Below are 15,275 nucleotides of genomic sequence, written 5' to 3'. Positions count from 1 at the left end.
GTTCAAAATATAAATTTATTTCCAGTATATGAAAGAGTTCTGTCCCAGCCATTCCAGATACATACTTCATTCAGCGATGTTCTTTTAAATAATTCAATATTCTTGCAGGAACTATGATTTATTACAGTAAATATTTATTCAGAAATGAAAATTTCCTCGAATCTTTAAATTTAGATTACAAATTATTTTTCAAGTTAAACTATGTGAGGATCAAAACAACTCTACAAATTACTCATGTCGTCTGCTACTCTCTTAAAAAAGGTAAACATTTTATTCGGTTGATGAAATGTATTATTTTCAGTTCTTGATTGCTAATTTCATATAGTTAATTGTAATCATCTTTTAAAATCAGTTAAATATAATATTCTCTATAATATTTTGTATGTATATTATTTTTGAATATTTGGACTACAAGTGTTATGTAGAAATCCGTTATATAATTTCAATAAATTTTCGTTTGATGAAATTTCTCTCTATATTTTATTTCCCCTGTATACGAAATATTGTGGAATTTTCCAGCTGACATACTATATTTTGAGGTATAAGTTCACTATTGAGTGCCCCTTGATTTTTTGGCAATTTTTTTGACGCCAAGATCGGTTGTTTTCGGTCAGTAACCCAACAGTACCGTCAATGAAAATAAAACATTATGGAAACCAGAAGTTGTGCTTCATCGCTGAAATTTGTCGCCAATCGAAGGGGCACCCAAATCTACATTAGAACCGATTTCGATAATAAAAGAGACCTTTAATTAAGATATTAGCAAATCTGGGAGGGGGGGGGGTCTAATACTGTAGGTCGTATAAGCGGTTTTAAATGGAGGTTCGGTGCCGTCAGATATTGGTAACTTATTTGAAAGAATAACAGGCAGTTACATTATGCGAAGAATAGATATTTAAATATGCAACAAATAAATCAAAAGTTTTTGTAGCATTCAGTGCTCGCTTCTGTAATCTTTGCGAATATTTGTTGCACTCTATATCGTCTTTTTCAAGAAAATTGTCTACATTCGACACTTCTTGCATTCGTAGTTTTGTAGATAAATTTGTTAAACAACTTCCACATTTTATAAGCTGTTGGTGAATTTTCTTCTACATATCAAGAAATTTTCTTTACTATTTTGTTATGGAGGGAAATGAAGAAATTGTGATAATTTTAATTTTAAATACACTCAGGGTGCATAGCATCATTAAAAGTACTTACATATTGCTTATTTTTGCTCATCCCTATGTAGGGGCCTTAAAAGTGCTTATTTTTTCTTTTTGACGATAAAAAAAAAGGTTTTTTTATCATGCCATTAGGTAAGCTAATTCTTCCGATTGTATTTATCTGTTTTCTTTGCAGTGTTTGATCTTTTATTGTTTGACAGATTTCAATGAATCAGGTTAAGAGGTCATTAAGAAAGTTTTTTTTTTTCTGATTTTATGGAAACAGTGATAGTTTAGAAAAAATATATATCTGTCATTTACTTGACCCTTCTTTCATCTCTTTCTGCTTGTTTAAATGAGGGGAAATCTTTTTTTTTAAATGATTTTATTTATTAATTGAAAGCCACTTGAGTTAATTATAAATTGTAACCTCAGCTCATCATTTCTTTTCTTCATGTAATTACCCTTTTGTGATGTATTTGCTAGTTATTTTCACCATCATTTAGTAAATCATGATTAATGAATTATTTAAGTATTTTTACTTCAAGTAGTTTTTCTGTAAGAGTTTAGAACTTTTTAACAATATGCTGATAAATGTATAATTAATTCAGTGTGGACTTTCAAAAATGAATGCATTGAATGATTTAAGTCTTCCTAAAATAAAAGTGAAGCAAAATATTTTTGATGCTGCAAGTCTTTTATTACTTTTGCTAAAATACATAAAAACTAAATTAATGACAATAACTTTCTCACATATGAAGTTTTTAAGGAGAAAGAATTGTTATCACCCAGAAAAAATTGAGCTGTTGCTTGATAAATTTAAGGCTCCGAAAAACACATTTTTGGATTTCTGTGAACACAATAACTTAAGAATGCTTTAAGTGAGAATTTCTTAACAACTAACATCCAGATTTCCATAATATTTGAATGAAATCCACTTCCAATATTTTTATTGGTCTGTTTGCCCCAGTGCAAATGAAGACAATAACATCAAAATGTAAAAATGATAAAATTATTCCAAAGTTTAAGCATCTAAAGTATAGATCAAGATCAAATTTTGAAACAAATATATCGAGTTAACAAAATGAGGTCTGCGTATTCTGACGCATGTAGACACAATAAAAAACATTACTTAGGTAAATGAAATTTGATAAGATTTATTCCTAAAATTGTAGCTCTGTCAAAAATTTTCTATTTAATTAGCTATCCAAAATGCATACTCGCTTTCTTTCTTTTTTTTTTTTTTTTTCACTATACTGTAAAGCACAAAATGGTCATGTGTGGGATTCTGAAAGAAAAGAAAAAGAAAGTTGAGTTGTCATGGCTTTGACAGCTTTGCACAAAGTCTCAGGCAAAAAGAGGAGTGATTCACTTTTATTAGGGAGTATGTAATAAAGTCTTTGGGAATCATTTTTTGCTTATTTTACATTTGTTTCAAAGCTTATTAAAATATTTCTTCAAAGGTCTCAGAGTTACAACCCACTTTATGCATCTGATATATCTACAAGTTAATACAACTTTAATTCTTTTTTTTTTTTTTTTTTCTTTTTTTTTTTTTATAATTTTAGTAGAAAATTCCTCAGTTGAAATTATTTCTTCTGCAAATTGCTAATGTCCATTCAATTTTTCTAATAATGCAATATAATTTGCAATTGATTGGTTAGTGCAGGTATAAGAAGGAACAAATTATTTCAAGTCTTGTATATTTCATAAAAGAAATATCCAACAAAGTCACTAGCTTTTCATCTGTAATTGTCAGTATCTTGTTTTCAAAATGTTGGAATGTACAATGAGCAGATTTCCAATAAGTTATACATCAGTAAGAAATGTTGTTTTGGCAGAAAGCAAATAAGCATGAAAAAAAGAAACATATTCAGTGTTGTAGTCGATCAGAAAGTATAAAAAGATGAAGATATTTTTCTCATGGAGTTTATAGATTTCTTGGTCAAATCATTTTTATACTATTTCAAGAATTTTAATATTGGAAAAATGAGATTAGATTGGGGGGGTCATTCTTTTTCATGAACAAGCATCTATTGAAAGAGGGTTTGGCATTAATTAAAATTGGAAATATGAATGAAAAATATCATATGTTTCACCACATATAGTTTATGATCTCATAAAGAAATTTCTCAGAATCCACTGAGTAAATATTATTAGAGAATGTTAGCAACATCAGTCCATTAAGAACATCTCTTATTTTTGGGGAAACAGATGGCAAAAGAAACAGCTATCAGTGACATAAAGAAAATTGGCCTCTTATTTGACATTTTTTTTAAAAAAGAAATATCTTTTAGGGAAAGAAATTCTGAAATTAAATATAAAGCTAATGCATTGCTCTACAAGTTCATAAACTTATCACTACTAACAAAATCTAATGTTTAGAAAATTTATTAATGAAAAAATAACAGAGTTAATGAACTGAAAAATAACATTAATGAGAATTTAATGAACTGAAAGTGTTTGTAAAACTTTCTAAAAAGAAACAAACTTTTATTTACACATTTTAAAATTAGCATGATTTTCCAGATTTGTTTGCTTATTTTCTTAACTTTTTTTTTTTTTTAAAGAATTGGAATGGTAATGAAATTGAAGTATAGTACTTTTTCTCCCCATTTACTACTAACTGTTGGGTAATGAAATAGTTTAATATATATGATGAAAGTCTTTTAACAAGATGTTTTAAACAAAATTTACATAAAAAATTTTTAAATAATTTATTTTTAATATTGATGAAAAATATTCAGTAATTATTGGTAGTACTTTATGTTTATATTTGTATAAAATTGTACACTTTCTTAGTTAAATCCCAATTTCATTAATTTCAACGAATTTGTAGGTTTATAATAAAAAGATACTTCTCAAAGATTGGTTTTATTTTTTCTCTAAAAGTGCAGAAAAAGTACTTACAAAGTACTTATTTTTTAAGATAAAATTTATCTATGGACCCTGACGCTTATTTAGAAAACAATTGAAGATATTGAAGGGTGATAAACTATTAAAATTCACCTGTACAAGAAAAGTTTTAAGAATAAACAAATTTTTTTTCACCAATTTGCATTCATAAAAATTTGCAAATATTAAAGAAATGAAGAATCCTTTCTTTTTCCCACAAGTAGATATTGCAAGTTTTATAGAAAAAAATATTTTCCCAAATATATATATATATATAATTTAACTGCTAGTTTCTAACTAAAAATGTTTTATTTTTTTAAAAAAATTACTAATATTTAAAGAAATATTAAATATTTTTCCTTAAAATGGTATTTCTTTTCAGACCTGGTGCCTAATAAAGTTTTTACATTATCCCTTGGATTTCCAACTTAAGCATATTAGAATGGCCTCAAAATCTGCTGAATTGTATGGAAATTTTCATGCAAAAACTGATATGTAAGTCATTTATTAAATTTTATATTTGATTATATACAAATTATTGATATTTTCTTTTTAAATTCTTTGATATAAATAGCCAATTGTAATAATTTTTGAAGTTTTTCCATAAAATTTGAATAATGCAAATTGTGTTTTTTCAAAGACAGTACTCATTTAATTTTAACTAATGTTTAAATAGTTTCAGAATTATTTTTCTTTAAGTTAGCAAATTTTGTCTTTCCTAGGATATTTTAAATTTAGTTTCTATTTTTTTGTATGTTATTGTTTGAAAGTTTTTACTGCAAAAGTTAAAAAAAGAAAAAAATAATGAAAATAATTGACATTTTTATTGCAAAGTTTTCTGTTTTTTACTCAAGGAATTTCAAGTAAATTCTTGTATTATCTGTGACATTACCCCAAAATATGTTCTATTGATTGATAGATGTTTAACTTCAATTTAAATATTGTTTGTGAATATCTCTTCAGTTTATATTATTCAGGTTTTTTTTGGTCATTTTAATATATTATTATTATTTATTTCATATTGGTGGATCATTTTTAAGAAATTAATTAAACATTAATTAATTAACCATAAGAAATTAAAAATATAAAACTTTTGATATTTATTTTCAAAATAAATCATTATAGATTTTTGATTAATTAATAATTTTATTCATTATATTTGTCATATATATTTATTTGGTATATTGTTTACTTTTTATAGAAAATTTTAATGTTGAATAAAACTCTTAGGTTGTAAAAATAATTACATCATATTATAAATAAATTTGAATTTAAAATTTAGATACAAGGGCCTTACTATCGAAACTCAGAATTTGTCACTATCAGATGAAGATTTCGAAAATAATCTGAAAAGTAAGTAGTGATAAAATTCTTCTTGCTTTTTTTCTTTATTTTGTTTATATTTATATTTTTAAATATATTAATTATAAATGCTTTTTTTAGTTGAGTTATTGGCGATATTGTAGTATTAAATCTAATAAAATCTCTTAACAACTAGGTAATTTCCCACTTAAACAATGAAAGCATTTAGATATTTTTTTTCTTCATTATATTAATATGTTTATTTAAAAGAATGTTGAAGTGGTTAAATCTTTCCTGCAGATATGAAATTGAAAATTTTATTGATTTTTTTTTTTTTTTTTTGTATAGTATTAAATGTTACTTTTAAACAGAAAACATTATTAGTTAAAATACATATTACTAATTAAATTTTTTTTAATATTATTTTGCGTTTGTAATGAATAGTATTTTGATCTGTTATTCAGTCCATAGTTAAATGGAAAAATTATTAATGATGGAACAAGAATGATGGAATACTTAACGAATACTTAATTTTAAACATCCCTATTCTGTTAAAGATAAGAGAGACAATAAAATGATTTATGGGAATGAGTGAATTAGAATAATTTACTGTATCAGAGTTAAAATTCATGAATTAAAAAAATTGTCAAGTTTAAATTCATCAGTCTGAATTTAATACTCAATCTAACAAACAGAGCTTCAAGATTATAAGCATAAACATTGCTTCAATTTTTTTCATATATCAAAAATATATATTATTTATGACAAAAAGTTAAAAGTTTAATTTTAAAAAGTGTTTAATACCTAATCATCATTATCAATATTTCAACAATAATAATATTGTCTAATATTCATTTTTCATGTTACAAATACTATAAAATTAAGTTAGCACTTCTGACAAAATAATTTTTGTTGCACTCTGCATTATCCACTGCTTTTATTAAAAGGCAGTTAATAAAAGAGGATTTTTCAAATATATTTTGAAAACAAAATATTTTAAAACATAATTTATTAAAAATGACTTAGATTTTTGTAAATAGTTCTGTGATTACTCTTATTATAGTCATTATAATTATCTAATGCAATTATTATTATTTTTCTTATTGTTATTTCTAAACTTTTAGATTCATTAATGGATTGGATTAAAACAGGTATTCGAGGAGTATGGTTCAAAGTAAACATAGCAAATTCATCATATGTTCCTATATTAGTAAAGGTAATTATATTATTATCTAAACATTTTGTATATACAGTAAAGTCATAATTTTCCCTTTCTTTTGTATTAATAATTGCTATTTCTATAGCATGGATTTCTGTTTCATCATGCCAAAACTTCTTATGTAATGCTTACTAGATGGTTACCAGCTGATGAACCTAATTTACTTCCTCAATATCCATATACTCATATTGGTAATTATTATACAATTCAATTATATTGCATTTAAGATTTTGATATTTAAACAAATTCCATATTCTACCACTTGCCAGTTATGGGTTCTAATTTTTTTTTTTTTATAATGTACAAAAAATACATTTTTTATGTACATTTTTTATTAATTAATTATTACTATTATAAAATAATTTTTCTCATACATTACATAGAAATCTATATGTAAGTATAATTTTAAGGAAGATCCAAGAATTTAAAATAATGTTAATTGTCCTTCCTTTTTTTTTATTGGGAATCTTTTATCCTTGAAATTTATTTCTAAAATCCGTTTATGACCACTGAGTAAGTAAAAATAAGGAAGTTTAAAATAATGTTTGGTCACAGCAAGACCACAATTTAAAAAAAGGGGGTTGAACTTGTATTTTGTGGGGTGGGAGGAGTTGATTCAAACATGTCTAATATGCTGATCCAACACATTCTCAAAAAATGATAATGGTTATCAAGACATAATTGGGAATATAATTTAAACTTTGTAAACTTTGTGACTGAAAAAAAAATTGCCATACATATATTTAACTATTGACCTGGCCAAACCAGCTGTGGAAATTTTACCCTAGCAGGTCAGTTTCTGTTTCAAATAAGGGGTGCAGGTTGTAAAACAAAGACATCCTTGCTGACAATTTGTTTACATCCTGTATTCTTGTTTGAAACAGAAATCAGCCTGCTAAGGTAATATTTGCATATCCGATTGAACCAAGTCAGTTATAAATAGGTTAGACATATAAAATGAAAGTAGAATAGTTACTGATAATCTAAGAAACTTGTTACAACTACTATGAATATTATTAGTTAATATCTGGTTAGTATGTACTTTTATTAATTGAAAAGAAGACTATTTATTCAATATGTAAGTATGATTTAGAAGTTGAATTTAGTCCAAAAATTGTAGTAATTTTTTTTTTAACCATGGATTAAATTCAACTGATAAACCTATTAATTCAACTCATCCATTAGAATTCTATATTGAGAAAGTAATTTTAAGATTTATTTTGAATAGGTGGAGAATTTTCAATTGACAATGAAAAAACTATTGCTGTCATATAATGGATGGCATTATTTCAAATCAACATTAAAATATTGGTGTTTATGTTTTTTTTTTTTTTTTTTTTTTTTTGCTTTTCTATGATTTAACTAAGAAAAAAAATGTCTTCATATATTAGAAGAAAATTTTATTTTGCTCCTGTATTTCTACTTTAGATATCAAATATTCTCATCAAGAAGCAGAATGCTAGAAGTTTAATATTTGTACAAATAGTGAAGAATAACATAATATATTGTGTCATTTATGATTTTTTATTTATTGCAATTAAGTTGTACTTATTTATAAGGAGGTATTTAGTACATTTCTAACATTTTATAAAATTCAATATAACTGTTCAAATTCAAATTTTAAAACATACCACTACGTCACTACAAATAATCTGCCGAAATTAATTTCTGAACTTCAGACATTGGAAATTTCCTATACCTTTCATCGGCCATAAAAGTGTAAACATGTTTTATGTTATTAAAAATGTATTTATATTATTTCCCTCATAAATAAAAGTAGATTGCTGTGCTAAACGATTTGCAGTGTAATCCACGTATGATCCGTGGATAATACACAGGAAATTGCAGTAATAATTTGTTCCATATTTTGTAAGTTTTGTGCAGTTGAGCTGAAAACTCTGTATTTTATAAGCAAAAAACTTGTAAAAAAATTGTGCAATGAAAAAACCCTTTATATTTTCCTAATATTATGTTATTTTTTTAAATGTAAGTCTTGTCCACAGTAAATAAAACTATTTTTAATAGTTATGCAAAAGTAGATAACGATATTATTGTATCTACTTTTTTGTGAAATGGAGATATCTGAAAGAATTGAAAAGAATACTAGTCAGAAAATATGATTATTTTTTGGTTGGTCTCCTAAATGCTCTTAAAACTGCATCTAGTTCAAGCACATTATTTTGTATGCTCGAATTTCAAAGATAATTTGTTGCATCCTTTATAGAGAAAATCGGAAAATGTGTAAATTCGATAATGTCCTAACATTATGTATGTTATGAGCTTATTCATATTTTTGCTTTTGATTGTAATCTGAAAAAGTAATTCACTTCAGATAACCAGTTTTTTTTGTTTGTTTGTTTGTTTGTTTGTTTGCTTTTAAGTTGCTAAGACTCAGTAAATTGAATATTCTTTTCTGTCAGTGATATTATATATTATAGTACCAATCAGGAAATTCTTGCAATAATTTATAAAATTAGCATTATTAACTAATAATAGTATTTGGTGATTAACTAGGAGTTGGAGGAATGGTTATAAATGACAAAAATCAAGTTTTAACAATACAGGAGAAATATCATCAAACACCTCATTGGAAGTTGCCAGGTGGTTACAGTAATCCTGGTAATTATTTTTATTTACGAAGTTTGTATTCTTTTTTTTAACTTCAGTCTTAAAATAATAAATTAACTGTATTTGTTAACAGCTGTATTTGTCAGTGTATAAAATGTGCTGAATAATATATGTATATATTCTATATGTTTAGCATCCATGAAATTAAACATATATTTTAAGTGGGAAATGTTATCATACAGATTATTGACAACTGATATTTAAAATTAACTTTTATTCAGCTATATCATCTTGAGATTAATCTGAATCATATTTAGGACTATTAACTGCATTAATAATACATCACAACTTTATCCAGGTTTTCATTTATTATATGGTTTCTTTTTTATGTTTTCAAGTGTTGAATTCCTCTTGAAAGATTGAGATTTTACAATTATATACATATTTTTAATATTGAATCTTATCTGAACCTTATCCTTCTACAGATATACCAGATATTTTTGAATATGTTTAGTATCATTTGATTTTCAAATTTATCAATCCATTCATTCTATTTTCTCTGTTCAAGAATATAATTTAAATCTTACCAATTAAATGATTTCATTGTAAGGACACTTGATTATTCACTTTTTTTTACTATGGCTTAGTGTTTATAGTTAAAAATATTAATACTATTATTTTTGTAATTATTTATAATATTTTTTACTTTAGTGATATAAAAAAATCATCATAATTATGATGATTATGCAACCAGATTTGATTTTCAATGAAATCTGGAACTAGATTTGATTATCAATGAAATAATCAAATATAATTTCACTGGATGATTTCTAAAACATTAATAATTATAGTACTTTCCACCAATTCCATTATTTTAATATATAATTACACTTATATAATCTTTTTAATAATACCATTTTACTACTTTTAATTAGTATTGAAAACGTCATACAATTTGGACATTTAATTTGTAAATGTTTCATTAGTCTTAAAAGTATTTATCAGATTGATAAACTTGTTACTTTCATCCAATTTCATATTTCTTTAAAATAGAATTGGATTAGTATATCGACAAATAAAATAATATAAAATTAAATGAGTTGTTTATGTTATAAAGAGCGTATTGTATTCTCAGAAAAGATCTATTATGTGAAATGTATATTTGTTATTGTAAATGTAGTGTTATTCTGCAGGTGAAGACTTTGGTGACACTGCTAGGAGAGAAGTCTTTGAAGAAACAGGAATTGAATCTAAATTCGTATCTGTTGTTGCTCTCCGACATCATCACAAGCATATTTTCAGCTGTAGTGATATATATATAGTTTGCCATTTAAAACCTGTCAATGAAACTATCACAAAAAGCAATGAAGAAATTGCAAAATGTGAATGGATGGATGTGAGTATATGAGTTTCATATTACAAAAGATTCTATGTTTTCTTTCAGATTTTTACATTAGTAAAAATAGTAGCTTTCAGAATAAGGATATTGTTAATTTTAATTTTATTTATTCCTTCCATATATAATTAAGAATGTTGTAGTCTTTAAATTTCAAATTTAATTACAAAAAGATTTCTTTTTGTTGCATGATTTTCAGCTAATTATTATTCTTATTATAACAACATTTTATCACCTTTAATGGCTTTGGTTAAAATTTTAACTTAATTCTGTAGAATTAACACATAACTAAAGCAGATAAATTATTCCAAAATTTAATACATCTCATCCAGTTGTTTATAAATATGACAATATTCTATTATATAATATATTAGAAATACTCATAACTATTAAGATATGATGTAATAAAAGATGAATATAAACAATATGTTGGCAATTAAACAACTATATGTTAAACTAAACAATTAATCAAATCATTGAGGAAGGCCTTCAGATGTTTCATTTGTTTGGAAGAAATACTATTAGGCTTTTATTTATCCATAGACATTTAAATGAAAAATTACAAAACACTGGGCCAACTAAAGAACACATATCATGACCAAGTTTTCCTTTATGTCCTTAAAAAGCTCTGGTCTGTATGAGAATTATAATCTTGAATCATACATTAAAAAAAATAGTATTTTTCCCATCATTGCAATTAATTTTAATAAACTCAATATGAGATTAGCTGCAGCTCTCTTAATTATAATACTGATCGTACCACAAAAAGTGTGGGATTATTTTGGATATTAAATAGCTGAACATTTGAATTTCTTGTAACATACACATCGATATTAACTGATAATCATTTGAATTTATGGTATTTGTAAGATTGAAATAATATTTTAAGTCACTTGTCAACCTGAGATTCTAACTATTTTGCTTTTCTTAGGATAATCTTATGATCTCACTCTGCATAATCTACATAGAGAAGGAAATGCTTGTTAAAACAGTTATAAAAATGAAAAATTTTGCAATCATTGAATGATACTATTGAGAAACAAATGTTTTGAAACAAATCTGCTTTCTAATTAATGCATTCTCTTAATTAAATCTTTAGTTTTAAAGTAGAGCTTCTCAGAAATTCGATATTTGATCCTATATTTGAATTTTTATTTGTATTAAAAAATTTTATATTCTGATGGGGAAAAATATATATATAGTTTTAATTTCTTTCTAAGTAAAATTAATTTAAAAGTATTTTAAAATCATTTGATTTAAAAATTTTGCATTTGACACAGCTTTCATCATTAATTTTAATTTTTGGCTTTCTTTTTATTCGCAGATTGAAACCTACAGGAACCATCCAGAAGTTACAGAATTTAATAGATTTATTATGGACGCTTTTTTAGAGAGTCAGAGACTCAAGACTTCTATTGCGGCATCTTCTGTTTTATCTTTTAGAAAAGATTGTTATAACAAAGTCTACCATGTACAAAGTACAAATGATTCCTGAAAATTGCTCAAGTTTTAGTAATTTTAAAGTTATAATTTGACTGTCTACCTCAGTTATTAATACAATGTGCAATTCACTTGTTTCTATTGACATGCTGTTGCTTTTCAATATTATCTGAACACTATAATTTTACTATATAAATAGTTTACAGATAGTTTTTTGTTGTTGTTAAAAACTTTTACAAACTTTTAAGTTTTAGAAAGAGATTTTAAAATCACTCCTGTCTATAATGCTGCCATTCAAATCATTCAAACTATTAAATATGAAACTTAATGCACATTATGTTAGCAATTTTGGAACAATTAATATATTTGTTGACAATATTCATCATCACTTTAAATATTTGAATGAATTCCATAGCTGTTCCAGTTTTCCATTAATTTTAAATTGCAGTATGATCTTCTTACAAATTCATCAACCTTTAAGTTACTCACCAAATGGCTGCCATCCTGGATAATGCCGAAATATATTTAATTTTCATTTTGTAAGCTTGGTAGTTAAAATTTTCAAAATTATGAAATTTGGTCACTTCCAGTTAAAAAAATTACTCTTTCACTATGGTATGAATATCTATTATCTATTAAAACTAGTAAGGGAAATAAGAAATATATTTTTATTTTATTTTATTTTTACATTTTTATGGCAAATGTCAAGCTTTATGAATATTAATTAAATAATTTTTTCGTTATTGCATCAGAAACCATCAGTACAATCTGTGATTTAATAGTTTTAGATTCTTGAGCTTGAAAGGCTCTTTGTTATTTGTTGATTTTTTAAACAATTTATTATTGTTAAATACTTATAAATTGAGATATTTTAATGTATTGCTCATATTTACTACTTATTTATGTATTGATTGCATAATAATGATTTATTAAAAGTGACTTCGATCATTTTATTGAATTTGTTTTTTAAATGCCTTCATCATGAACATACTCATACACCCTTATTTTTAATCAGTCTTGTGTGTTTATTGCTGCAAAAGAAATGTGCAAAAAGAAAATCTGAGTGACATAAAACTTGCATAGTTGTTTCTGAAATCCTGACGCATTGCAATTTATTTATTCGAGTAGAATTGTATGATGTTGTAAATAATGTTTCTATAAATTGAGAAAAGAAAATATTTATATCATATAATCATTAAAAGTTAATAAATAATCATTGCTACTAATAATAAAGCTGAGTGAGTGTGTGTTGGTGCTCTGTGGGTTTGATCATTTGACCTACTGTTACCAAATTTGGCACATCATATACTTTGGAGAATAAAAATGTGCACCTTGGGACAATTTTTAAAAAAAACTTTAATTAGAATTTTAATTAATTAAAAACTAAGCCTTTTTTAATTTTTCCATGGTAACTTCAAAAATATAATTGCACCAAAAGGCATTTCACATTTTCATAAATTTAAAAAAAAAATTGTATTTTTAAATATACTAATTTACAAGTCGTACAAATTTTTCCAAAATTTTGAAAAGTTTTTTAAAATATTTTTCTTTTCTAATTTCCAACTATAAATTATATTGTTGCTCTGAAATTCAAACTAAAATATAAAATGTCTCATTAAGTATTTAATTCCTCCATTTTTGAAAGCCCCAAAAGATTCTCTTTCATTATTGAAATTAAAAAGGGACTCTGTTTAAATCTGTGGAATTTACTGAATGAATAAAAAAGTAGGTCTACAATATTATAGAATTCAGAAGATAGATAAACTAGACATTTATATTTTTAATAGTGATATGATGTTACGAAACTGTTTTACATTTGAAAAATCTATGTACAAAATGAGTAGAACATATGAAGGATTATTAAAATAGCGTGACTTTAATATCTGACAATTTGAGTAGTTTAGTTTAGTTATATTAACGTTCCGTTTTAAAGCAACACTAGGGATATTTTGGGACGGACCTCGTAATTTTGAACCATGGTCAGATGACGAGGACGACACCTGAGCTGGCACCCCTCTCTCCACACCAGCGGGAGAACGTTTAACGTGCACCAGACCCGCTTACACGACGGTTCTTCGGTGGAATCGGATCTCGAACTTGAAACCCTCCGGTTCAGAAGCCGAGACCTTACCACCAGGCCACCGCGGCCCAACAATTTGAGGAAATCCTGGACTCAATATTATATGTAAATGTAAATATGTAACTAAAATTAAATGTAACCAATTTTTCTGATGAGCCAGCTGATCGCCAAAGGCTAGTACTTACAAATAAACCAGACTCTAAATGCAGTCATTTTTGATTTAACAAACCCCAAGATTCAAAATATTTTTAGATTCATTATTTGAATGAATTGAGTCTTGCTGTTTTCTGATAATATTTTTGTGATAATATTAAAAAATACAAAATGAATGTAAGCAAAAGTAAAAAAATTGCTGCATTCCTTCGATTTTTTTTCAAATAGTGTTGGAACATTATTTTGTAAATTATTTTTTTGTCTAAAATAATTTTATGTAATTTTACTGAAAAGAACGCTCAGTCCTAATTTCCTTAGATTACTCTATAAAATTTCTTTGAGGTTTATTATCTAAAAACATAATAAACTAAAAAAATATGTATCATTTTTTAACTGCCTGCAAATTGCGAATGCTAATATGATTCAACAGTCAGCATCTTAATATATTTGTTCCAGCTGGGTTTTTTTTTTTTTTTTTTCAGAGTAATACCTTAATAGTAGTAAAATCTTTTGTTGAAATCAATATTTTTATGTAAAACTGATAAACTGTAGTAATATTTCAGATCAGAAATCTGAACTAAATATTTATAATAAAAAAATATTTAAAATATAGAACTGTAGTAATTTTATAACATACCTACAAAAGCTCATAAATGTATTGGCAAACAGTGAAGCGATTCGAACGCAGACGCCAAAAGGCATTAGGTCGCCAAACACTATCAAAATTCGCAGAATATCGCCCTGCAAAACAAAAACTTGGTAAAATATCATTTACGGACAACGACGTTTGTAGTGATCAGTACATCCAAAATGCTTTAAAAATAAGACAACTTCCTAAGTATACAAGGGCAACAAAAGGAACAGACCACACACGACCATTTGTAGTATTCATTCATTTTAAATAAAAGTAGAAATGCCCAGGATTGAAAAAATATGTATGCATATTTATTGTTTTTAAGGTTTTTTTTTTAATTGTCAAGATTATTGACTTATCAAGCATTCGTTGAATAAAGTGTTCGTATGGTTTAACAAAATAATAAATTTTTCAAGGTTCAGCGAAAGATTTAGATCAGT

General features: G+C 25.5%; 1 protein-coding gene across 1 annotated transcript; it reads left to right on the top strand.

Moving 5' to 3' along the window:
* Positions 1–212: 212 nt before the first annotated feature.
* Positions 213–12,856, top strand: LOC129973088 (nucleoside diphosphate-linked moiety X motif 6-like). The gene is made up of 8 exons (XM_056087465.1): positions 213–261; positions 4,426–4,538; positions 5,326–5,396; positions 6,470–6,561; positions 6,650–6,755; positions 9,079–9,183; positions 10,326–10,528; positions 11,853–12,856. Exons 1-8 carry the CDS (start codon positions 235–237, stop codon positions 12,021–12,023), a joined length of 888 nt encoding a protein of 295 aa, XP_055943440.1. The 5' UTR covers positions 213–234; the 3' UTR covers positions 12,024–12,856.
* Positions 12,857–15,275: the final 2,419 nt, after the last annotated feature.

The sequence above is a fragment of the Argiope bruennichi genome, chromosome 6 (assembly GCF_947563725.1).
Source record: "Argiope bruennichi chromosome 6, qqArgBrue1.1, whole genome shotgun sequence".
In the NCBI taxonomy this organism is placed as follows: Eukaryota; Metazoa; Arthropoda; class Arachnida; order Araneae; family Araneidae; genus Argiope; species Argiope bruennichi.
Note: the sequence above shows the minus strand (reverse complement) of the source record. Positions and strands in the feature narration are given on the sequence as shown.

Excerpts from the sequence above, each read along its gene's own strand:
- LOC129973088 (XM_056087465.1), top strand. The coding sequence starts at position 235 with ATGTCGTCTGCTACTCTCTTAAAAAAG. Across the intron at positions 6,562-6,649 it reads ATGTTCCTATATTAGTAAAG|CATGGATTTCTGTTTCATCA; the intron begins GTAATTATATTA and ends CTATTTCTATAG. Across the intron at positions 9,184-10,325 it reads AGGTGGTTACAGTAATCCTG|GTGAAGACTTTGGTGACACT; the intron begins GTAATTATTTTT and ends GTTATTCTGCAG.